The 22,716-nt window shown below is 50.0% G+C and overlaps 3 protein-coding genes and 1 long non-coding RNA gene across 12 annotated transcripts in view; 1 reads left to right on the forward strand and 3 right to left on the reverse strand.

Moving 5' to 3' along the window:
* Positions 1–195, reverse strand: part of Arhgef25 (Rho guanine nucleotide exchange factor 25) — a 7,123-nt gene extending 6,928 nt beyond the window's left edge. The window contains exon 1 of one of the 2 annotated variants that reach the window (NM_001400956.1): positions 1–146. This exon is cut by the window's left edge and continues 14 nt beyond it. In NM_001400956.1, the coding sequence (NP_001387885.1) occupies positions 1–85 (85 nt within the window). In that variant the 5' untranslated portion in view covers positions 86–146. The other variant, XM_006241455.5, reaches the window with a different exon arrangement.
* A 310-nt stretch (positions 196–505) lies between these two features.
* Positions 506–6,449, reverse strand: Dtx3 (deltex E3 ubiquitin ligase 3). 7 transcript variants are annotated; one of them, XM_063264112.1, is made up of 6 exons: positions 5,545–6,440; positions 4,277–4,337; positions 4,032–4,105; positions 2,929–3,658; positions 1,493–1,710; positions 506–1,180 (listed from the first exon to the last, which is right to left on the reverse strand). In XM_063264112.1, exons 3-6 carry the CDS (start codon positions 4,058–4,060, stop codon positions 1,105–1,107), a joined length of 1,053 nt encoding a protein of 350 aa, XP_063120182.1. In that variant the 5' UTR covers positions 4,061–4,105; positions 4,277–4,337; positions 5,545–6,440; the 3' UTR covers positions 506–1,104. The 7 variants fall into 7 exon arrangements, with proteins under 7 accessions (XP_063120182.1, XP_063120180.1, XP_063120181.1 ...); XM_063264110.1 differs by having other exon boundaries at positions 4,277–4,495; positions 5,545–6,439; XM_063264111.1 differs by lacking the exon at positions 5,545–6,440 and adding an exon at positions 5,285–5,498 and having other exon boundaries at positions 4,277–4,495.
* Positions 1,710–2,789, forward strand: LOC134479708 (uncharacterized). The gene is made up of 2 exons (XR_010053351.1): positions 1,710–2,244; positions 2,323–2,789. It is a non-coding gene; the product is annotated as an uncharacterized LOC134479708 (long non-coding RNA).
* A 685-nt stretch (positions 6,450–7,134) lies between the features above and the next one.
* Pip4k2c (phosphatidylinositol-5-phosphate 4-kinase type 2 gamma) lies at positions 7,135–22,193 on the reverse strand. 2 transcript variants are annotated; one of them, XM_039078315.2, is made up of 11 exons: positions 21,938–22,193; positions 21,624–21,706; positions 19,417–19,514; positions 16,644–16,740; positions 15,549–15,692; positions 10,935–11,081; positions 10,739–10,777; positions 10,137–10,250; positions 9,470–9,737; positions 9,196–9,299; positions 7,135–9,056 (listed from the first exon to the last, which is right to left on the reverse strand). In XM_039078315.2, exons 3-11 carry the CDS (start codon positions 19,479–19,481, stop codon positions 8,976–8,978), a joined length of 1,059 nt encoding a protein of 352 aa, XP_038934243.1. In that variant the 5' UTR covers positions 19,482–19,514; positions 21,624–21,706; positions 21,938–22,193; the 3' UTR covers positions 7,135–8,975. The 2 variants fall into 2 exon arrangements, with proteins under 2 accessions (XP_038934243.1, NP_536728.2); NM_080480.2 differs by lacking the exon at positions 21,624–21,706 and having other exon boundaries at positions 7,138–9,056; positions 21,938–22,186.
* Between the last annotated feature and the right edge of the window lie 523 nt (positions 22,194–22,716).

The following is a 22,716-nucleotide window of genomic DNA, read 5'->3' on the forward strand; positions in this document are numbered from 1 at the left end:
GTACGGCGCATGCGCGCAGCATGCCCCCCATGACCCCCAGTATCCGGTCAGTGCGGCCAGGGGTGGGGCGGTCCGGGGGCTTCATGCTGGACCCCTACCCTGCTTCAAGTTTCAGGGCCTAGGGGCCACGGAAGCTGGGGGGCTCTGAGGCCTGCGTGCGTCCGGGGAGTTGCTACTGCCGAATCCGCCCCCCTGCCCGGCTCCGCCCCCCGGCTCCCACCGCAGCCAAACTTCTCAAAAGGGGTAGGGTTGTTCTTTTCTCCACAAATGTAGCTGAACGACAAACAAACCCCTCTTAATCCCGATCCCATCAATCCAAGTGTGGCCTAGGGCTTTGCAGGGTTATCGCAGTGCCCAGCATTAGTTCTGCCAGAGGGGAGTGGCTCCTAGGAGGAAAAAGGGCCCATTCAGGCATGCAAGGATTCCCCATTACCCCATATCCTCAGCGGGTCCTGTTCCACACTCCACCCCCACCCTCTCCAAGGAACAGAAAACGGGTGTGGCATAGAGTTGCATATTTCACTTTATTTTTATTAAATTAAAAGCTACAGTCTGGCAGCAATTCCAGATCAGGGGGTGAGGAGGCTCCTTATAGGGGCAGAGAAGAGCGAGAGAAAGACAGACTGACAGAGACAGACACAGGAGAGAAAGGATCCGTTAAGGTAGGACTACTGTTATCTTAACACACAGCTGGCTGGGGGAGGCAGCTAATATCAGTCCAAGGTGAGACAGTATTCAGGGACTAGAGTTCAAGAGACCCCATCCTTCCTACCCAGGTCCTTTCTCAGCTTAGTCACTGGAGCACGGTACATACCAGGAAAAGCCAAGGACACTGGAGAAGCAGGGGCAGAGAGACTATGTACACCGAGTGCAGGGAGGGGAACCTTGGAAACCAGCCTCTGCTAGAGGGGAGTGGCTCAAAGGGCACTGAAGCACTTGGCCAGTGGCGGGCAGGGGAAGGAACATCCCCTTCCCCTCTGGGCTCCCATCCCAGTCAGACATATCCCCTCATGGGTGATGTGGGGGCAGCAAGAGAGGAGCAGAGGCTTCCGTTGGATCCTAGTAGAGGACAGCGGGGGGGGGCCTTGGCAAAGGAGCCATACTTCAGTCGTCTGTAATACCCTTGGCTCTCAGTTCCTCTTGCACCCTAGTCAGGTAGGTTGGGTCCGGATACCCAAACCTGGGGAGGGGGCAAAGAGAAATGAGGGTCAGAGTTAGTTGTTTGGACTTAATCGTCCTTACCCACCCTCATTTTGAGTCACTCAGTAGGGACCAAATTCAGCCCCCTCCCACTTCCCAAGAGAAAGGATCTCCAAACCCAAGATAACCCAGCCAGAGTATGCTTTTGGGGAGTGGGGGGTGGAGTGGGGGAGGTGTTAAGCTGAACACATCAGGACCAGAATGAAAACAGACTGAGAGGGTGGATGGCTCCCCCAAATTAGAAATGGTGAAAGGGAGAAGCCATGGAGAGGGAGATGAGGAGGAGTCGCACAGCTGGGGTCCCCCTGTGCAGCTGGTCTTGTGGTGGATGTCGTTCCAAGTGATGACATTGGGTCTCCCTGTAGTCATGGACGTGCCGATAGTGAAGGTGAGACGCTGGTCAAATGCCTTTCGGAACAGGGTCAGCACCTTGTTGCCCTCGGGGCAGTCCGGGAGGTAGGCCACCCGTGTGGTACCAGGGTACCGAACTCCTGGGTTGGGGTGTTCAGCCTGAGAGGAAGAGGAGGCAGAGAGTAGCTAGCTGACTGTCTCAAGGGCCTGGATACCAGCAAGGGGTCTGTCAGTCTTTGGACGTGTATTCCCAGCAGACTGACAGACAGCCTTCCAGGGAGAGGGTGGCATTGGAGCCCAGGCAGCAAGAGGCTGTTTCTGGGAACAATCCTTATTGTTAATCCCTCAAGTCTCAATTCAGGAACAAATGGGCTTTCAGAAGTGATGGAAGTTACTTTCTAGATAAGTTAGCAAAACTGCAACAACTAAGAAAGATTGTATCTTTTTAATTCCCTCCTCTTCCTCAAATACTACTGCCTTGCTTCTTGTCTCCATTTGTTTTTTCTTTCTTCAGAATTTCTCTGTTGGGGTGATGGCTGGACATGACTCTGTCCAGCAGGAAGACATTGGCCTTCGCTCCTATTGTCTCATAATCTGGAACAGAGTAGCACTCCCAAGGTTTAGAAGAGCTGGGTTCCTTCCTGCTGCCCCTTCTTTCACCTGGGTCACTGACTCCAGGCTTTGCCTCCACGGGTCTGTCACAGCCACTCTCAGGGTAACAGTGGGCAACCCTTTCTCTCATAACTGGTTTTAAGTTCTTTTTTTTTTCAGGCAGGAGAGATGGCTTAGAGGTTAAGAGCACTGAGTGCCCTTTCAGAGGTCCTGAGTTCAATTCCCAGCAACCTCATGGTGGCTCACAACCATCTGTAGTGAGATCTGATGCCCTCTTCTGGTGTGTCTGAAGACAGCTGCAGTGTACTTATATATAATAAATAAATCTTTAAAAAAAATTTTCCCTTGTTTGATTTGGCTTTCTTGGGGGCAAGGACTGAACTCAGGGATGCTCATATGATAGATTACCACTGAGTCACAGTCCAGCCCTCACACCTGAGTTTTACATCTGCCTTTGGGTTATGGCAATAATCCTCGAGCCTTGGGGTTTGGGGATTTAGCTCAGTGGAAGAGTGCTTGCCTAGCAAGCGCAAGGCCCTGGGTTTGGTCCTCAACTCCAAAAAAATAAAAATAAAAAAAAAATAAAAAAATAAAAATAAAATAGTTGGGCCTCAAGGAGATGACCCTGCTGCCAAGCTCCAGAACACCCAGTCATAAAAGGCATGGTGGGAGACAGCAGGAGTGCACCATGTCTAGCAACATATTCTCTTTATCAGAGTGAGTTAATTTGGAGGAGGCCAACAGGAAGGGACTGAGATTTCTTACCCCCTGGACGCCAGGCGGGAAGACATATTGGATGACAATGGTGCCGTACTTCTCATAGCTGGGCAACAGGAGGGTGGCGTCCTTGGAAACCAGCATCCTCCCATTCTGGGGCTGGTTGCCCACCAGCTGCCCGTAGAATCGGCCGCACATGGGGCAGGCCTTTTTCACCTGCAGGGCCCTTGTGATGCAGCCCTCACAGAAGGAGTGCCTGCACTTCTCCAGCGTCTTGGCATTCTGTATCTCCCCCAGGCAAATGGGGCAGGTGGTTTCCTGCTCTTCAGCATCCTCTCTGAGACGAGGAGGGAGTGGAGGGGGCAGGGGAGGAGGAGGAGGGGGGAGCCCTCTTGCCCCTGGGGGCAGGAGTGGGGCTGCTCGGAGAGGAGGTGGGCCTGGGCGGTGCAGCTCAGGGTGCTCCCCTCCACCCCCCAAAGCCAGGCAGCCCATGAGCTCCCCCTGCCTCTGAGCTTTCTTCAGCTCTTTTTCTGCCTCTTTCAGTAGCCCCTTGAGAGCCTTCCTGGCCAGGTAGAGCCCATTGGGGGGGGCCGGGGGAGGACCCTGTGGAGACAGCTGGAGCACATAGATGTCAGAAGTCTCGCCATCTATGAGGATGGACACTCGGTGCTCCTCCCGAAGCCGGGCCAGCCGGGCTGGGGTCTCCTTGCTCAGGAAGTCCCACACAGGCTTGGAGACTGTCACTTTGTTCTTGCAGGAGCCTCCACAGGCTGCCATTCTGGACAGGACGAACGACACTGCCCCCAGGGTGAAAGGGACTCAGAGTGGGGCGTCCCCATTTGGCAGATAAAAGTGCCTCCTACTTCAGGCTCCCTCCAAACCCCATATTACCTCTGTTTTCCTCAAAGCCAACCCCTAACAGCGCCTGCAAACTAAGGTTTTCTATCTCCCACTTCTCTCTTATAGTCCCAGCACCCTTTGGGAACAAGTTTCCATATTTCATCATTATCTAAGCCAAGTACCAGTCTTGCTTGCCTCTTTCATTTCTCTCCTGAGCACAGCAACCTACCCCTTCCCCTCAGAGTGGAAAAAAAAAAGGGAAGGAGACTTCCCACCCCCACCCCCACTCCCACCCCCTCCCATTTGCTCACTTTGATCCGGAAGAGCTTAGAATTGGCATGCAGGCTCACTCTCTTTCCCCCTTGCTACTTGGAGATCGTGTGGCCTGGTGGGATGGGAAAGAAAAGAAAGTAAGAAACCTATTCCCCAACCCCCACAGGCCCCAACTCAGGAGCCCTTGAAACAGCCAGGAATCTGGGGTAGGGGTACTGGGCAATGGGGATTTCTCGGAACATAGGAGGACATGAGAACTGAGGTTCTCTTGGGGCACAGGTACCTGAAAAGACCACGGTATGGTGGTAGCGGATCCCTCCACCTCCACCTTCAGCTGGCCAGAGCTGGGGACGAGGAAGGTAAAGAGTTATGATAGCATTTCCTCAGCCAGCCCAGAAAGAAAACGCTCCTCTATTTCCTCTCTCCTGCAGGATCCTCTCCAAGTTGCTCAAGGAACTTCATCAGGCTAACTTCTCTTTTTCTCCCAGTGCAGAGGGAGATCCTAGGTGCAGATAAAGACAGGAAGGAGAAAAAAAAAAAAAACGGCCTCATAGGATGAAGGTCGTACATGCCACCTCCCTCAGATTACACTGACAGAAATATCTCCTATGTTCCTCGCCTCATTTCTTTACGTTCTCAAATAGTTCAAGTCCCTGTTGTTGACAGGGACCTTTCCTTGAGAGCCGGAAGTCTGTTAGGGATGCCAGTAAAGTGTTAGCAGTCCCGCAATAACAAAGTTCTCATTGTCACCTTTAAACCCAGTGCCTGCAGAGCTGTTGTCAGCAGCAAATCAGGCAGGAGCTCAGCTCCAGGGACCTGAGCCCTGTCAGTCAGCTCCAGGCCTTTCCCACAACATAAAGTACAGCCCAATTAGGAAGAGGGGCTGTTAATGTGACCCCAATTCCTTGTGATCCAAAAAGAAGCCGCTGTCCGTCTGTGCCTCTATCATAGGATCCTTGAGATGAAAACCTAGAGTCTCAACCCGCACGGTCTGTGCACGGTGAAATGCCCCCTTCCCACCAGAGAGAACCCAGGATCTAGGTGTCCTAGCTCCAAGTCCTGCTGGCACAGCACAGGGAGGCGGGGCCACAGTTCAGTCTGGGTCTAGCATTCCTCTGGGGCAAACCAGGCCGGACACGAGACCAGTCTCTTCCTCTAGACAGCAGCAGCTGTCAGGGACGGCGAGAAAGAGCAAGGGTCCCCTGGGGGGTGTCCACTGAGGCACCCCTACCCTTCTCCCCCAGACTGCCCCCGGATCCATCCGACCCGAAACCAACTCCCGCATCCCTACTCGAGGAAGCCCCGGAGTCTCGCCGCTTGGTGAGGGTGTGTGTCCACCTGACTGCGGCCCTCAGAACCCCCAAATGGAGGCCAGGGCTGGAGGTGCGGGAAAGATGACAGGCCCGGCCCCGGGGTCGCCCCCTTCTCCCGCCGCGCGCGCGCAGGGGGCCAATGGCGGAGGAGGGGGCGGAGGAAAGCGGGGGAGCTTGTGAGGGTGCGGACCCGGCCTGGGGGGCACGCGGTGGGTGTGGGGGCGCCGGGCTCACCTACCTCTCGTCAGCGCCGCCATTGCCGGTCACATGACTGAGGCTGTTGCTGGGATGACGGTCCGGGCCTTAGCAACAAGGGGCGGGGTGGGGGGGGGAGACCCCGAGAAGGTGGAAGGGGATGCCGGGGTGCAGACTGAGAGAAAGGAGGGGGAGAGCACCCTTCCTCTTGGTGGGTGATAATCACCGTTTCCTTTGACCCCCTCCTACCCGGGAGCCCCTGCCTCTGCCCCAAAACAAAAATGGAGGCGCAGTTCCAGTCTTTGGTGGGAGGGGTGGCGTCATGTAGCCGAGGGTAGGAGGTTAAATCCCTTAGAAACGCCACTCTCTTGGCTTCCCCTCCCGGAGGAGCCCTCTCCCCACCTCTTTCCCAGCCAACTGTGTGACACCTTTAGGAACTGGCAGGGATGGGAGCAGGCGGGTATATGGATTTGGAAGGGGGGGGGGCAATTTTTTGAAATCTTACGCTGGAATATGTTGGATGGGAAGTTTTAGTTAAAAGGAAAACATTGATACTACAAAATAAACCCTGTGACTAAACTACTTCAATCCCCTCCCTCAACTCTTGCCTCCTTCCAGACTGTTACCTCCGGTGACCCCCCCACCCCCACCCCGCGCAGCCTGTTGCCAAATGGGGGCTGATGACTAGTTTTCCACAAATAGGGACATAGGTCAGTGCAGAATGCGAGGTGGATAGATCCTTTAAAAATGGCTTGGGGTGGTGTTAGTGTCAAGTACGTGGCTCAAATAGAGTTAAAAATTCCCGAAGAAAAAAAGCTCTGCTCCGCTCTGCTTCCCTACAGAGCTGTCTCCGCCTCCTCCAACTCACTTCCCTGGGGCCACATCAAGCCAGGTTTTTCCACCAGCCGAAAGACCTCCTCAGCCAAGACAGTACTGAACCTCCCAGACTAGCAACAACCACGTCATCCACCGCTGTCCATCCCCTCCCCCCTGACCTGAAGAGGACTGGTCACTCCTTCACTTTCCCAGGACCCTGCTGTACTCTTCCTGCCCCCTAAGCTTTCCCAGGAAGCCTGGGTGAACACAGAATTCCTTCCTTCCTACATAGCTGGTACCGAGAGAGAGAGAGAGAGAGAGAGAGAGAGAGAGAGAGAGAGAGAGAGAGAGAGAGAGAGAGAGAGAGAGAGAGAGAGAGAGAGAGAGAGAGACAGGGAGAGGGAGAGGGAGAGGGAGAGGGAGAGGGAGAGGGAGAGGGAGAGGGAGAGGGAGAGGGAGAGGGAGAGGGAGAGGGAGGGAGGGGAGGGGAGGGGAGGGGAGGGGGAAGAGAGAGAGACTGACTAGTTGCTAAAGTTAACAGATGGAGGAACCAGAGCCTAGGGAAGAGGGACACCATCCCACTTTTCCCTGGCTGCCATTACTGTTCAATTCTCACAAGGTTGGTGAAATGTTTTCCGGTCCCATGTCCACCCCACACCTCTAAGTTCATAGCCATCTTAGAATATGCCCCTGCATCGACACACACATACTCAAGAACCCCAACACCTTGAAGACCAATATTCTTCACTTGGTCTCTGCATCTCTTAACACAGGATGGATTCCTCAGTTTTCAAAAAGAAAAAAAAAATTCTGTGCATGGTTTAGATCAAATAATTTATTGTGATATTGGGAGTAAATAGATATTTTATTAACAAAACAAAAATGATGGATAACAGAAGCAATAAGTGAAGGTGGTAATACTGCCCATGACCATAACCTCATGGTCAGAAACCCAGTTCTAAAGAACAGCTGCTGGTGTCACTTTATTGCATTCAACCATGGAAAGGTTGGTTGTGGGATTGAAGTGACTCACCGGGACCCTCTCACCCCAACTGGACACACCTCTTGCTGCCTCCTTTGGTGTAGAGGAAGACAGGTGGGCTTCTCCTTGAGGACCCTGAGGTCACACAGCAAAGTAGCTTCTTGCCCTCAATGCCCACCTCACCTCCAGAGCGCTGAGCTCCGCAGGGGAGCAGAACAGCAAGGATGAGTGTCTTGCTTCCAAAGGCTTTGGGCAGAGACAAAGACAATCTATCTCATCTCAGAATTGTTTTCCTCAAGAAGTCTCATGTATCCTTGGCTGGCCTCAACCCTGCCAGGTAACTGATGGTGACCTTGAATGCCTGATCCTCCTTACCACTTTTTCCCAAGGCTTTCACCTGGCTTATGTGGCGCTGGGGTGGAGCCCAGCTTTGTACATGCCAGGCAAGCACACTACCGACTAAGCTATCGTCTCCAGTGCTCAAACCCAAGCCTAGTTTTGAGTTGTCCTGAGACCAGGTCTCAGTAGCCCAGGCTGGCCTTGAACTCCCTTGAGTAATTCTGACTCAGCCTCCTGAGTGCTGGATTTACAGGCAGGAGCTACCAGGCCTAGCAGTTCCTCTCTAGTCTGAGGATATTGTACATCTTTGGAGGGGACTGGGTGACTGAGTTATGGCTCTGACTCCTCTCTGGGGGTGGATAGTGGAGAGAAGGAGGAGCAAGTGCTAGGCATACACGTCCTGGGGACAGGGAGGTTCCCATACTCAAGATCGCTATCCTCTCAAAATTATGGAGACAGACCAGATAGAGCTATTATTCCCCTCTGCTAGAATGAAGTCCTGGGAGTAAGTAGACGGGAAGAAAGGGTGTCACACAGGGAATGAACCCTGCACTCCGACCTGTCCTCCCAGCCTCTATGCTCTCCCTGCACCTAAGCTTGGGCACCTCTGGCCTCAAGGCTCTGGCACCCAGGACTCATGGGAAGAGGTGAAAGTAGGGTGGGGAAGGAGAATGGGAACAGCCAATGCTTGACAAGGACCTTCTCCATCCTCTGCATAATCGCAAAAGTCCACTTAGGTCCTGCCTTGTGAGGTAGGTACCAGCCTGCTGAGCATTCCCCTGACCTCCAGGCCAGACTGTCCCTACGTGAATGCCTGCACCCACACTGGAGTGTCCTGAAAGCCCTCCGTTCCAGGGCTTACCAGGAAGGAAGCAATGCATGCCACAAAGTGCCCCAGAAAGGTGTCAGCAGAACCCACACATTTAGTTCCTTCCATACTACTGCAAAGTGCACCAGGGCAGTTGCGTGCGCCATATCCACCGTCCAGTCAGGCCCTGAAGATGGCAAACAGCCCCTGCCCCCAGCTCCTCCTAATTCACAGAAACAAGGTATTTTTCAAAGATCAAGGCACTTAGGAGAGTTGACAATAACACTCTAATGAAGCAGGCGGGCTTACTGGGAGCAAGGAGGGAGGGCAGAGAGATGGATGAGGGGAGAAAGGACAGTGTAGTTCTGGGACAGGAAAACATTATCCGCCAGAACAAAGGTATTTGGATGGAAGGAGCCTGTAGCCTGAATTTAGCAAAGAGAAGTAATGGCCAAATCCAGCTCCCCTAAGCCTCTCAGAACCTGCCACCTCCAACATAAAGCAGCGATCACCCCGGTCAGGCGGCCACTTAGGCAAAGATGTTGGAAATAAAATCCAGGAATCGCTTAGCGTACTGCTCAGGATGGACAGTGGAGATCTCCGCCCCTGCCTGGAAAGGGAAGAGGAGAAACAGTGTCACAGGAGCACTACCACCTTCCCTTCCCTCAGCCACCCCACTGCTCTGACCCCAGAAGCTCTTTCCAGTGAAAAGTCAAGCCAAGAAAGGAAAGGCTGCGGGGAACTCTCACCCCATGCTTGACGGTTTTGGCTGCATGAGCTGCTTTCTTCTTGGCATCATACTGTGTTAGAATGTCAATGAGGCCCATGAAATACACCTCCTTCTGGGGGGCCCCTGGGGAGAGAGGCTAGCAATGAGGAGAGGGTGTACAACAGTCCCAGTTCCTTCTCCCCAGGAGACAATTTTGTTGTGAAAAGCTAAGCGGGGTTTCTCCATCCACCACCCTGGTCTCTGTCTCCCAAGGACCCCCATCACCCCCCTAACATTTCCAGGCTCCTTCTCACCCTCAGCACTCCGGATAGCATAGACATCGATGAAGGACTCAAACTCTCCTGGGCCCAGGGGCCGGTGGGAATGAATGTAGCCTCCAATGCCCTCAGGGGAGGTGCCATAGGAGCCTACCAGAGCAGGAGGTCCAGTCAGGTTACAGTCCCCATCCCACTCTGACTCCTCCTCCCTCACAGGCCCCTCTTCCTCCGGTTCAGAGCCCCGAATGATGTCGTGGATGCCCAGTAGAAGGCTGTAGTCCATGATCTTCAGCTGCACTAGAAACTGAGACCCACAGACAAATCAGAAATCCAGATCTCCCCCAACTCCAGGCACTACCCACACATCTCCTTTCTTGGTTTCAGGGCCTCCTAGGGAAAGTATAGAAATGGGGGTCAAGGGGTTGGGGATTTAGCTCAGTGGTAGAGCGCTTGCCTAGCGAGCTCAAGGCCCTGGGTTCGGTCCTCAGCTCCAAAAAAAAAAAAAAAAAAAAAAGAAATGGGGGTCAAGGCAGACCACCCGCTCCCTAGCTACCATGGGACTAGGGGTTTCTCCTGGTTCATCCCCAACTCTCCATTCAGACCCCGCCTCCGCCCCCAAAGAAAGGCAAGATAAACCTTATTCCACAAACGGAAGAAAATGTTCTTCTTTGATTAGATAAGCATTTCTAAGCACCCTGCTTACCTCCACATCTCGCTTCAGCTTTTCCAGGAACACTTTCTTCTCTTCTTCACCAATATACACTTTCTGGTTTTTGTTAAGAAAGTCCATATCCTTCAGTGTTGGCAGTTCTTTAACCTAGAAGAGGAAAAAGGAAGTTCTGGGAATATAGCCTGTATCAGGAGATCCCTGCCTCCATCCAGGGCTCTCTCCAGCTCAGAGGCTTTGAAGAGAGCAGCAGCCTACTGCTAGTTGCCTTATGCCTGGACTCACATGGGCAGCTGGACCTCACTGTCTGCTTATGGATGGCAGTCAACACCTTCCAGACTGACTTTTCTTCCTTCTTCCTCAGCAGAAATAGCTGCTGGAGCACAAGCACCCAGGATAAGCTGTGGGATGTAAGCACATGGCTCTGCGAGCCTGGTATTCCTGCCTATCCCAAACTTTCCGCACAGACCAGCAGACCACACAGACTAGCACTGTCCCTGCTGCCCCAACATCAGTAGTTTATCATCTAGCTCCTTTTCTAAGGTAAGAATAAACATCTGGCAATCTGTACCCATTATGGAGAACTCTTCTTTATCCATCCGTATCCCTCAAGAGTTATCACCTGAAAGGAATATTACCTTTTCCTTATCGCTGGCTTCCCGGGATACCAGAGAGCCCTGTGAAAAGACCAAACACGAAGTGAGAAGCAATGGCTGGAGGAAGAGCCAGACAGTTCCTCAGGCATCTCTCCTTTAGGTTACCCAGTGTCCTGCCAAGGCTACCCCCACTCTCAGGCCATGAGCATTCCTTTAGCCCAGGTTATCCCATTCTTACCTTGAGGTCATACTTCCTATGCACAGGAAGACGGTGACTAAACATATTGCGCATCACGAGCATATAGCTATCTTCATTTTCTACACTGACCCGGTACATGCCCAGGAACTGGGGCAGAAGGGTGTTGCCGTGACACTTCACTATGTACTAGGGAAGAAATGAGAGAAAGAAATAAAACAAGGCCAGCCAGGAGATAACACACAGTGGGCACAGGGACAGGGACCCAGGAACGTCCACCCCAGAGTCAGGAACCTCAGACAGAGGTTGCAAAGTCAAGAGGTCATGCAATTCTGAAGCCTCCCAAATCCTGCCTGCAACTATTTCTTTAAATTACCTTTTCTCATTTCACCTTTTCATTTCTTTGTCTGCTGTTTGAAACTGAGTCTTACATAGCTGGGGTTGGTCTTGAACTCCTGATCTTTCAGTCTCTACTTTCGAAGTGTTATGATTACAGAAATGAGCCGCTTTATAATTTTTCAAGGAACATAGGTATTGTTACTGCACAAGTCACAAAGCCAGGATTAAACTTAGATTTACTTCTTCTTGGTGGGTTAGGTTCCCGTACTATAAATGTCTACAAGGAGATCTGTCTGAAATCAATTTGGACTGTTTTTCTTCAAAAGGTTTATTTGTGTATATGCGCACTCTATTTGCAAGTGTGCTTGCATGACAGAAGAGGGCATCAGATTCCACTATAGAAGGTTAGGGGTCACCATGTGGGTGCTAGGAATTGAACTCAGGACCTCTGGAGGAGCAGTCAGTGCTCTTAACCACTGAGCCATCTTTCCAGCCCGCTGTTTTGTTTTTTAGATAGGTTTTCCAGTGTAGCCCTAGCTGTCCTGGAACTCACTCTGTAGACCAGGCTGGCCTTGAACTCACAGAGATACCCTGCCTCTACCTCGCAGGTGCTACCAACACTACCAGGCTATTTAAATTTCTTGGTTTCTTGGTGGTTTTGTGTTGTCTTGAATTTTTTTTTTTTTTTTTTTTTTTTTGGAGACAGGGTTTTTCTGTGTAGCCCTGTCTATCCTGGAACTTGATCTAAAGATCAGGCTGGTCTTGAACTCACAGATCCCACCTTAAACTCAGAGATGCTAGGATTAAAGGTATAAGCCATGACATTCAGCAAAGGCTTCTTTTTTTTTTTTTCTTTCTTTCTTTTTTTCGGAGCTGGGGTCTGAACTCAGGGCCTTGCGCTTGCTAGGCAAGCACTCTACCAATGAGCTAAATCCCCAACCCCCAGCAAAGACTTCTTATTAAAAATCTTTATTTGTGTCTGTGTGAATGCCCCAGGAGAGGGTCCCTTGGAACTAAAGTTGCAGGCAGTTGTGAGCCACCTTACATCACCTAGAGTCATCATGTGCTCTGGAGGAATGGGTGCTCCTTACCACTGAGCTGACTCCCTAGCTCATGTCTGGTTGTTTTCTCAGTCAAAGTCAGATGTTGCCAGACTGCCCTCTCATAAAGCTGACTAAACACTTGGAGTGGAGAGATGGCTCTTCCGGAGGACCCAGGTTCAATTCCCAGCACCCACATGGTGGCTCACAACCACATGTGACTCTAGTTGCAGGAAATCCAAAGGTCTTTTCTGACCTCTTCAGACACTAGACATACATATTATACACATTTGCCTGACATACAGGCAAGCAAAACACTCATACACATAAAATATAACAATAAAATATTAATAACTGTTAATTACTAAAAATAAAGCACATAAACACTTGGTCTTCCTTACTCCATCCCTAAAGTGCTGGTATCACGGGAATCTGGCTTGCAGTTTGAATTTTCTTCTCGTTTGACACAGGGTCTCAGGTAGCCCAGGCTGGTCTCAAACTCTCTCTATAGCCCAAGATGGCCTTGAGCTTCTCAAAGTCCTGCTACTACCTCCTAAGTGCTGGAATTAGAGGCCTGGCCACCATGCCTGGTTTATTGGGGCCGATTTTCATGCACACTAGGCAAGCACTCTAGCAGGTAAACTACATACCCAGCCCACAGTTTGAATTCCTCATCTGCATATGGTGATACATGTCTGTAATTCCAGAACTTGGGGGTGGGCAGTTGAGGAGAGAGAGGTATAAGTCCAAGGCCGTCCTGCCCTGGATTTGATTCCCTTCAAATAAAACACTGTAGAGCTCAGCTAGCAGAAAGCCCATGTAGCGGCCCGTACCGTACAATTCTAGCACTCAGGAGTTAGAAGTCATAGGATTTGAACTCCAAGGTTACCCTCAGCTATACAGAAATTCAAAGCTACCCTGGGCTACATAAGATACTGTCTCAAACAAAAACAAAACTGCTCTCTTTGTCCACTTTTCTTTTCTTTATTTTTTTTTTTCAGAGCTGAGGACCGAACCCAGGGCCACTACCACTGAGCTAAATCCTGAACCCCTTTTGTCCACTTTTCTTAAAAGATAACCTAACAAAAGTAATTTAATTAACAGAGACCTGAAGAAAAGGCTCAGTGGTTAAGAGTACTGGCTGCTCTTCCAGAGGGCCCAGGTTCAATTCCCAGCAACCCTCACAACTGTCTGTTAACTCTAGTTCCAAGTGATCTGACAGACCCTTCTAGCCTCCAACAGCACCAGGTACGCATGTGGCACATGCCTATGTAGGCAAAACACCCATACACGTAAACGTTTTTAATAAAGTAATGAATAAGCCATTACAGAAACAGCCAAATCATTGAAGTCTGACTTCAGCAGTCGGCTCCTCAGCTGTGAGACCCAGTGGAGACTGTAGTCACTGGGTTACTGCATCTGTGCACTGGTTCTACTCACCAGCCTGCCTTCAGCCCACTCTGCCCAGCTCTGCTCTCCTCCTGTCCCTTATCCTGGACGGGAGGTACTAGGGCATTGCTGATCCAAATAGCCCCTCCATGCTTAGTCTCTTTCGTGGGCACTCTAATTGCTCCTTAAAGTTTGTATTTTTAAGAAAAAATTTTTTTATTTTTATTTGTGTGTGTCTCTCTCCACAGTCTTCCCTTCAAAACTGTAGTGATTTTAAGTTTCGATAAATGGTTTTAGTGAGCACTTTCTCCACCCATACCCTAGTCATCTCAGACACATGAAACCGAAATAGAATGAACTGTAGAGGCCATGTCCAGATCTGTGCCATCTCCCTCCAGAGATCGCTTCTGTGTTCTGTTTTCTAAGCGTTGGCAAGTGGCAGCAAGTACTCGGAGGCTCTTTTGCCTTAACTCCCAGTCTCCTCACAGGCCTTGCAGCCTGTGGCTTGGCTCTTCCACACTCCCCTCATTCTCACCTAGACTGTTACAATTTACTGGCTCCTCTCTGGACCCACCCTCTCCAACCCATGTTCTTTACGCTGTCAGAAGGGTGGTCCTAGACTGACTTCTCTCTTGCTTTCTTTGTTTCTTTCTGTCTTTTGTTTATGGTACTGAGTATAGAACTTAGGTCCTCACACATGCTAAGTATGAGCTGTATGTCCAGCCATTCATTTCTAAATAGTACTTTCAGTTCCCTGAAAACCACCTTCAGGGTAAGGCCCAAATTTCTATTTGACTTACAGGCCTTGTCATTACCTGGTTCTAGCTTAACTTTCCTGATACTGCACATCCTAGCTACACTAGGATTCTTGTACTCTCCTAGTATCTTCACGGTGCTTTCCCAAATTCTGCTTCCCTTTGCCTAGGACTCTCTGCTACCTTGTCCAGCGATTAACCTCTACTTCTAACCTCTCAAAATCCAGTTCTGGGTGGGTTGGCGCTGTGGCTCTGCAGTTACAAGTGCTTGTCTCTAAGCCTGCAGTTTGTTCAATCCCTGGGGTCAAATGATGAAAGGATAAGATCAGCTCCTAGAGTTATCCAATTGCCATCAGTGGCATGTGCGCCCACAAATAAACACATTTTATATAGGTTTATCGAGACAGGGTTTCTCTGTGTAGTCCTGCAGTCCTGGAATTTCCTCTGTAGATCCACCTACCTCTGCCTCCCCAGTGCTGGGCTTAAATGTGCACCACCACACCCAGCTTAAAACTAAAAATTTTAATTAAAAAATATTAGAGAATAGAGCCATGGCTCAGCAGCTATGAGCTACTATGAGCCAGCTGCTCTTGCAGTCATGGGTTCCTTCCCAGCATCTATGTGGCAGCTTACAACTGTCTGTAATTACAGTTCCAGGGGATCCCATGCCTTTTTAGGCTTCTGAGGACACCAGGCATATACATGTAGTACCAACATGCATGCAGGCAAGACACCCATAAACATAAGTTTTTAAATAAAATGTATTCCTGAGGGCCCGTGAGATGGCTCAGTGGGTATAAGCATGTGAGCCTGGGTTTGATCCCTGGAACTACATGGTGGAAGGATGACCAACTCCAGAAAGTTGTCCTCTGACCTTCTGCTCATGCACACAATATAAACAATGGTTTTAGACCATGTATGCCCAGTGGGAAGAGACACATCACAATTTCTGTTAAGTCAAACCTAAGCAGGCACACAAGGCCCTTCTGGTGTTACTGTACTTCCTAAGTGTTCAGTAAGAAGATTGGCGGTGCTTCTGAAGGAGAGACAACCCATAGCAAAGAGTAGGAAAGCTCTGTGGGCTCTTGCAGCTGCACGCACACAGTGGGACAGCAGGGCTGGAGAGGCCTGACCTGGTGGTAATTGGAGAGGTTGCTGTGCATGTCCGCGATGTCCTCACTGGATACTTCTTTGATGACCAGAGTGCGGTCATAGGAGATAAGGAAGCGGCCATCACTGCCTTCGGTTTCGCTTGGGGGGCTTCGAGTAAGGGACACCTAGAGACAGACACAGAGTAGGCTAGAAGCACCTCTTTCCATCTTATATAAAGGTATGGGAAGAATGACCAAACAACCCCTTTTCAAAGAGGATCAAAGTCTGCAGTAGACTTCTGAGAAGGCTCAGAGGAAAAGGTGTTGGCTCCCACGCCTGACAACTAGAATTAAATCCCTGGGACACATGTGGTGGAAGAAAAGAATGACTTCCAGAAAGGTTTCCTCTGACTCCCACACATGCACATCCACTAAGTCACCCAAATGCACAATAAACAAATAAAATACAATAAACCCTGGGGGAAGAGAGTCAGGAGAGTTCCTAATTTGATTAGCACACATGACTGAATGCAACTGGATGCCAACTCTAAATGTATGTGCGTCCTGACCCACCAGAACAGCTTGACTGGCTCCACCACATTTTCAAAGATGCCCATGGCCACACACAGGAACACAAACACAAATATACAGGCATACAGACACACATACAGATACAGGCACACAGAAACACAAGCACACAGAGACACACAGGCACATATACACACAGGCATACACACACATACACAGAGGCACACAAACACAGACACACAGACACAAATACATAGGCACACTGTTACAACACATACAGATATAGGCACACAGATGCAGGCACACAAACACACAGAGACACACAGGCATACAGACACACAGACACAGAGGCACACAGACACATACAAACACACACAGGCACATACAAACACACACAGGCACAAAGACACATATAGACACAAACACACACAGGTACATACACATACAGGCATTCAGACATACATAGACATAGACACACAGACACAGACACAGACACAGACACACACACATGATGGTATTACCCAAAGTTCTCAATTCTCTAATCATAATGGCCAACAGACTCTCTAGTCACCAGAGACTACCCTCACCCCACACACACCAGACTCTTACCAAGTAATCATGATCATCAATGGCAAACCGATCTCGCAGGTTCCTGAAGACCTGGGGACAATACTCCTTGAACTTGAAATGACTGGGAAGATTTTCTCTGAAATACAGGTTTTTCAAGGTAAGAAATCAGCATCACTTTACACTCATATGAAGCTTGCCGTTCATAAAGTGCCTTTACACTATTGCCTGGTTTAATGCTCACAAAACCCTGTGAAGCATTTACTGCACTTATTCGGGTGGAGTGTGTGCTCAAGGGTATGCATGTGTGGTATTAGGTATGGTGCATGCACTTGAATGTGTGAATGCACACAGCTGTGTGCTCAAATGCAGAGGCCACAGGAGGAAGTCCAGTGTCTTTCTCTACTGCCCCTACCTTATGCTTTGAGACTAAACCCAAAGCCCACCATTTCTAATAAGCCTGCTGGCAAGCAAGTTCCCAGGATTCACTTCCCTCTGCCTACTCCAATGCTGGGATTATGGGCACATGTAGCCACGCCCAGCCTTTTCATGTTTATTGGGGATTCAGGTCTCAATGCTTGCTGTACAAATGCTTGATGCTGAGACATTTCCCCAGCCCCAACTTTATTTGTTTTTGTTGCTTTAGTTTTTGAGACAGGGTCTTATAGCCCAGGGTTAGGCCCAAAATGTTACACAGCAGAAGCTGGACCTGAATCCTGATGCTTTGGATCACAGAAAAGGCAGGTGTCTCAGGGTGACCAAAGGACCTGTCTAAGTTGTTCTGTTGGTCAACGGTGTGAGTAAAGCAGGACTCACTGCACATCTAAACAGTAGGACTCCTTAAATCCCAAGCCCAGTACACATATCCTAAAATGGCAGTGCAGTGGTAGCACACACCTGTAGCTGTCTTCAGACACACCAGAAGAGGGTATCGGATCCCATTATAGATCCCAGCACTGCGAGGCAGAAGCAGGCGGATCTCTGTGAGTTCAAGGCCAGCCTGGTCTACAGAGTCAGTCCCAGGACAGCCAGGGCTACACAGAAAAAAAACCTGTCTTGAAAAACCAAGCAACCAAATAAATAAAGTTGGCATATTTTCAATGGCATAATTTTGTATTAGAGGGGCACTAGAGATGGAAATTTCTTTCTTCCTTCTTTCTTTCTCTTTTTGTCATGGAATCTCTACCAGAAGCTAATAACAAAGCTTCTGAATGATTTATTCAATGGAACAGACTAGAAGAAAGGCAGCAGGTGGGCTGGAGAGATGACTCAGGGGTTAAGAGCCCTGGCTGCTCTTCCAGAGGTCCTGAGTTCAATTCCCAGCAACCACATGGTGGCTCGTAACCATCTGTAATGTGATCTGATGCCCTCTTCTGGTGTGTCTGAAGACAGCTACAGTGTACTCATATACGTAAATAAATAAATCTTTAAAAAAAGAAAGAAGGAAAGGCAGCAGGTGTACAAGACTGTAGGTAACTTTGGAAATATTTAAACTTAAATTTTTAATTAATTAATTAATGGTTATTTTTGAGACAGGGTCTCTCTATGGAGTCTATGTAGGCCAGTAGCTCAATATGTACACCAGGCTGCCTGGAACTCAGAAATCCACCTGCCTCTGCCTCCCAAGTGCTGGGATTAAAGGTGTACACCACAGCAGCTATCTATCTATTCTTTTGTGTGTGTGTATTGTAGTGTGTGTGGTATGTAGTGTGTATGGTGTAGTGTGTGTGTGTGTGTGTGTGTGTATAGTAGTAGTGTATGTGTATGTGTGTGGTGTGTGTGTGTGTTGTAGTGTGTGTGTAGTGTGTATGGTGTAGTGTGTGTGTAGTATATGTGTATGGTGTGTGGTGTGTGTGTGTATGTGTGTGTGTATGTGTGTGTGTGTTATGTGTGTGTGGTGTGTAGTGTGTATGGTGTAGTGTGTGTGTGATGTATGTATGTATACGTGTGTGTGTATAGTGTATGTGTATGGTGTGTGGTGTGTGTGTGTGTGTGTAGTGTATGGTGTGTGTAGTGTATGGTGTGTGTAGTGTGTATGTGTAGTGTATGTGTGTGGTGTGTGGTGTGTGTTGTAGTGTGTGTTGTAGTGTGTGTGGTGTGTAGTGTGTATGGTGTAGTGTGTGTGTGATGTATGTATGTATGTATATGTGTGTGTGTAGTGTATGTGTATGGTGTGTGTGTGTGTGTGTGTGTGTGTGCAATGTGTGCGGTGTGTGCATGCTTACACATGTGCATGGAGGTCAGAAGACAACTTGCAGAACCTGTCCACCTCATCCTAGCCTGTATGTCCTAGAGACTGAACTCAGGTTATCAACTGGTGGAAGCAACAGCCCTTACCTGCTGAGCCATCTTGCTGGTCCTTAGATGGTGTTTTGTTTTTGTTTTTGTTTTTTTCTTTACAAAACTCAATTTTTGCATTTGACTTCTAAACCTAAACCATTTGACTCATTTAAAAAATCAAGATTATTTGCTACTCTCTTTGGTTTGTGGCTCTGGCTGTACTCACAGAGATTTGCTTGCTTCTTTCTCCTGAGTGCTGACATTAAAGGCATGCTCCACCACTCCAGGCCTTGTCTCTTTTGCTTCCTTTGAACACTTAAGTTTGTGTGAGTGTAGGTAGGTGTGTGCACCATGAAGCTCATCTGGAGGTCAGAGGTCATCCTGTGGCCATAGGTTATATCTCTTTCCACCATGTGGGTGCTGGGTACTGAACCCTTCTCCTCATGCTTGGCGGCAATCTCCCTACCCACTGAGCCACCTCACTGGCCCTCTGGTATTCTTCTAGATTTCCGTGAGAAGGGTGGGGACCACTCACCTATGGAAAAGGTGATTGTTGACCTTGATCTTGGAGCTGGCTTTAAAGTCGTCTGGCAGCAGCATCACTGGGGGTGGCACCTGACTGAGCTCGTTGATCTGGTGAAGCACAAGGGGGGAGGCCATGAGAAGCTCCATCTGGGTGAGAGTCAAGAGAGAGCATCCCAAAGCTCCCTAACAAGACCAGCTGCACATCTGCAGGAAGTGAGAGAAAGGCCCTACCCCATCTGCTGCCCAAGAACTGCTGTCAGCCACCCTCACACAGATCCTCACACTCCCACCCCCATAGAACTTCATGCTCACAACAGCCACTTTATATTTGGCAAGCGTTGCAAGCAACTCAGAACTATTTTTAAAGTTGTGAGAAATTCTAGAAGAAAAAAGAAAGAAAAAAAAGAAAGAAAGAAAAGAACCCCAAGACAGCTGCATGCTTTGTTAGGGGAAAGAAAATGTAGTTTTAATGTGCAGAGAGTTAGTGGAACTCTGAGGGGCTGAGAGCAATCAGAATGAAACGTCCCTACACTCTGAGTTGCTCCTTACAGAAAGGACAGTTCCAGATCACTCTGACCCAGTTCTCAGCAGTAGGTGCCACCTGGTTAGGCACAAGTAGAGGGAGAAGGGCTGACCTCTGAGAAAACGAACACTTTCACAATACATATACTTGTTAGGTGTCTTCTCCCTCGGTTCACAAGCTCCCTGGGTCCCCAGGCCTTGCAGCCCACTAACTCATGGGAGACTCTTTTCCGTCCTTTCTTACTGGTGCTACTACAGCCCCCTCCACCTGCCTGGAAGAGCACATCTGCACAGAACTTTAATCTGCAGCTCATACTAAGCCCCTGATCCTAGCTCTGAGCTCTGCAAGGGCAAGGCCCCTTCTAATCGGCACCTTGCAGAGTTTTAGCTGGTACAGTGTCTAGCACACAGTAGTCCCAAACTGCTTCTTTTTTTTTTTTTTCTTTCTTTTTTTTTTCGGGGCTGGGGACCGAACCCAGGACCTTGCGCTTCCTAGGTAAGCGCTCTACCACTGAGCCAAATCCCCAACCCCCCCCCCCCCCAAACTGCTTCTTAAATGAATAGACGATGTCTGTCCTCATCTGCTCATTTGACAAAGGGTTACAGATTGCGGTCTAACCTAAATCCCACATGCCACAGTGCGCGCAACTGCTCCTGTCCTCAGGAGAAAAGACAGAATATATTCTTTCGGAAAGAAAGAAGAAAAAGCTACTTGAGAGTCCCAGCCTAAAATTCAGCTCTTCCAGCCTGATCCCCCCCACCTGCTAAGCACGCTGAATCATCACTAAGACATATGCTCAAGGAATTTCTCTGCTCTGCATACTTGAGGTACATGTGTGCTGGCTGGAGAGTGAGGCGTCGATGCTAAAGTAGTTTGCCTAAAGAGTGTGAGGTGGGTCTTACAGGGAAACCCAACCCCTGTATGTATGTGTTCCACGGGGATGGATAAATCACCTAGAAGGTACTGAGACAGCCTCATCTCTACTAGTCTTAACCACAGCAAGTGCCTTAAATGGAATCCTCACTGAAGGCAGAAGGGAGCCAACTGACCACCAGTGATGTTCCAATCAGAAAATAAGAATGTGACATTCTCCCTCACCCCCTTACACCTCCACAACACATGCCTACAACCCTGAGAAGTTGGTAACCAGAATAGTCCCTGTCAAGCTCAAGATCGCCACATCCCTCCTATTCCCCATCTAAGGAAGGAGAAAACCAGCTATGCCTCACTAGCTTTGGCTCCTCCACGATATATTCAGGACAGGAGGTACAGTGGGCCCATCGGTCTTAACTGCACCCTTCCGAACCCCTTCAGGCTTCTAAAGTTCACCAATAACGTCCTTGGGACCACAGCTCCTCAGCTTTTCCCCGGTTACAGATGACTCCATTTATACCAAATACCAACACTGCAGCCAACAATGGGGACGCCGCTAAACCCAAAGGCATATATCAGCATTTCCTCCTCAGTGAGTGCATCCCTAGGGTCAGAGTTGGGTACCTTCTCTGAAATGCTGAATCTCTGGAAAGGGCACACAGGGTTAGAAAATCCAAAAAGCCTAGAGGCATTCCCTAGAAAAAGCCAAGGCTCGAAAGTCAAGGACTGGGCTCAAAAGCAAGGTGGAGAGGAAATCAAACTTCTTTGGCCAGGCAGTAGTACCCAGACACGCTTCACGCACTGTCGCACCCAGACCTCACCAATAACCCTTCAGAGCCACTCCCCTTAATGTCCCTCTGGCTGCAGCCGGATCCTGGCCAGTCCCTGTAGCCTGGGGCTGGACCTGACAGGAAGGAGTCAAGGAACAGAGCTGGATTTCAGATGGAGAAGATGGAACTCTAGGGGAGGAGTAAAGGGTAGGGGGAGAGACAAGAGTCTACACCAGAAGCTAGCCTGGGGACCACCTGGGAATGGTGCGCTGGGAGCCAGGCCGGGCGGGGGAGAGGCGGCAGCGCGAGGACCCGGGAGACCCTCAGGCCGTAGGGCAGGAGCCGGGGTGTGGGTCGGTTCTTACCGAGTGGGCGACGCCCCACAGGAACACGCCCACCAGTGGGTCGGCGGCCCGGAACACCTTCACTTTCTGCTGCACGAAATGCTTCTTCTTGGTTTTGGAGGCGAAGCCGAATCCCGGGCCGGGGCCTCCAGCTGCCGCGGGTGCGGTGGCGGGAGGGACGGAGGAAGACGCCATAATCTCCCGCGCACCCAAGCGAGTGGAAGCGGGAGCCGGCCGCGACTCCGAAGCCCGACCCGGAAGCGGTGCTCACCTGCGCAGCCGTCACGTGACCGGAGGCCCGCCCTCAGGCGCGCGAAGGGAGCGGGGCGGGGCCGGCGAGGCTGGCTCCGCCCCCACGGCCGCGGGACAGTCAACCTGGCCAGGGTTGTGCTGGCAGGGATGCGGGGTTGGCGCTGTGCAGGGCGGCTCTTCCGCCGTTTCCGGTTCTGTCCAGTTTCTAATGAGTGAGCTCTATCCAGAGATGAATGCCAAGGCTCAGTTTGAAACCGGTTTCCTTGCCCAGTCCAGGCTGGCTTCAAACTTGCTATCTCCCTACCTCACTCTCATACCAAGTATGGGTTTATGGAGGTGTGAATTGGCCCTCCATGAAGTTGGGGTTGCAAAGTAATGGACATGACAAATTTAATTTTATATATTTAATTGTGTGTGTGTGCGTGTGTGTGTGTGTGTGTTTGGCTGACACGCCCCAGAGGCCAGAGGAGAGCTTCAGGTCCTCTGAACTGGAGTTGTGGATGGTTGTGAGCCACAATGTGAGTGCTGGAAGTCGAACATGGTCCTCT

The sequence above is a fragment of the Rattus norvegicus genome, chromosome 7 (genome assembly GCF_036323735.1).
Source record: "Rattus norvegicus strain BN/NHsdMcwi chromosome 7, GRCr8, whole genome shotgun sequence".
Lineage (NCBI taxonomy): Eukaryota > Metazoa > Chordata > Mammalia > Rodentia > Muridae > Rattus > Rattus norvegicus.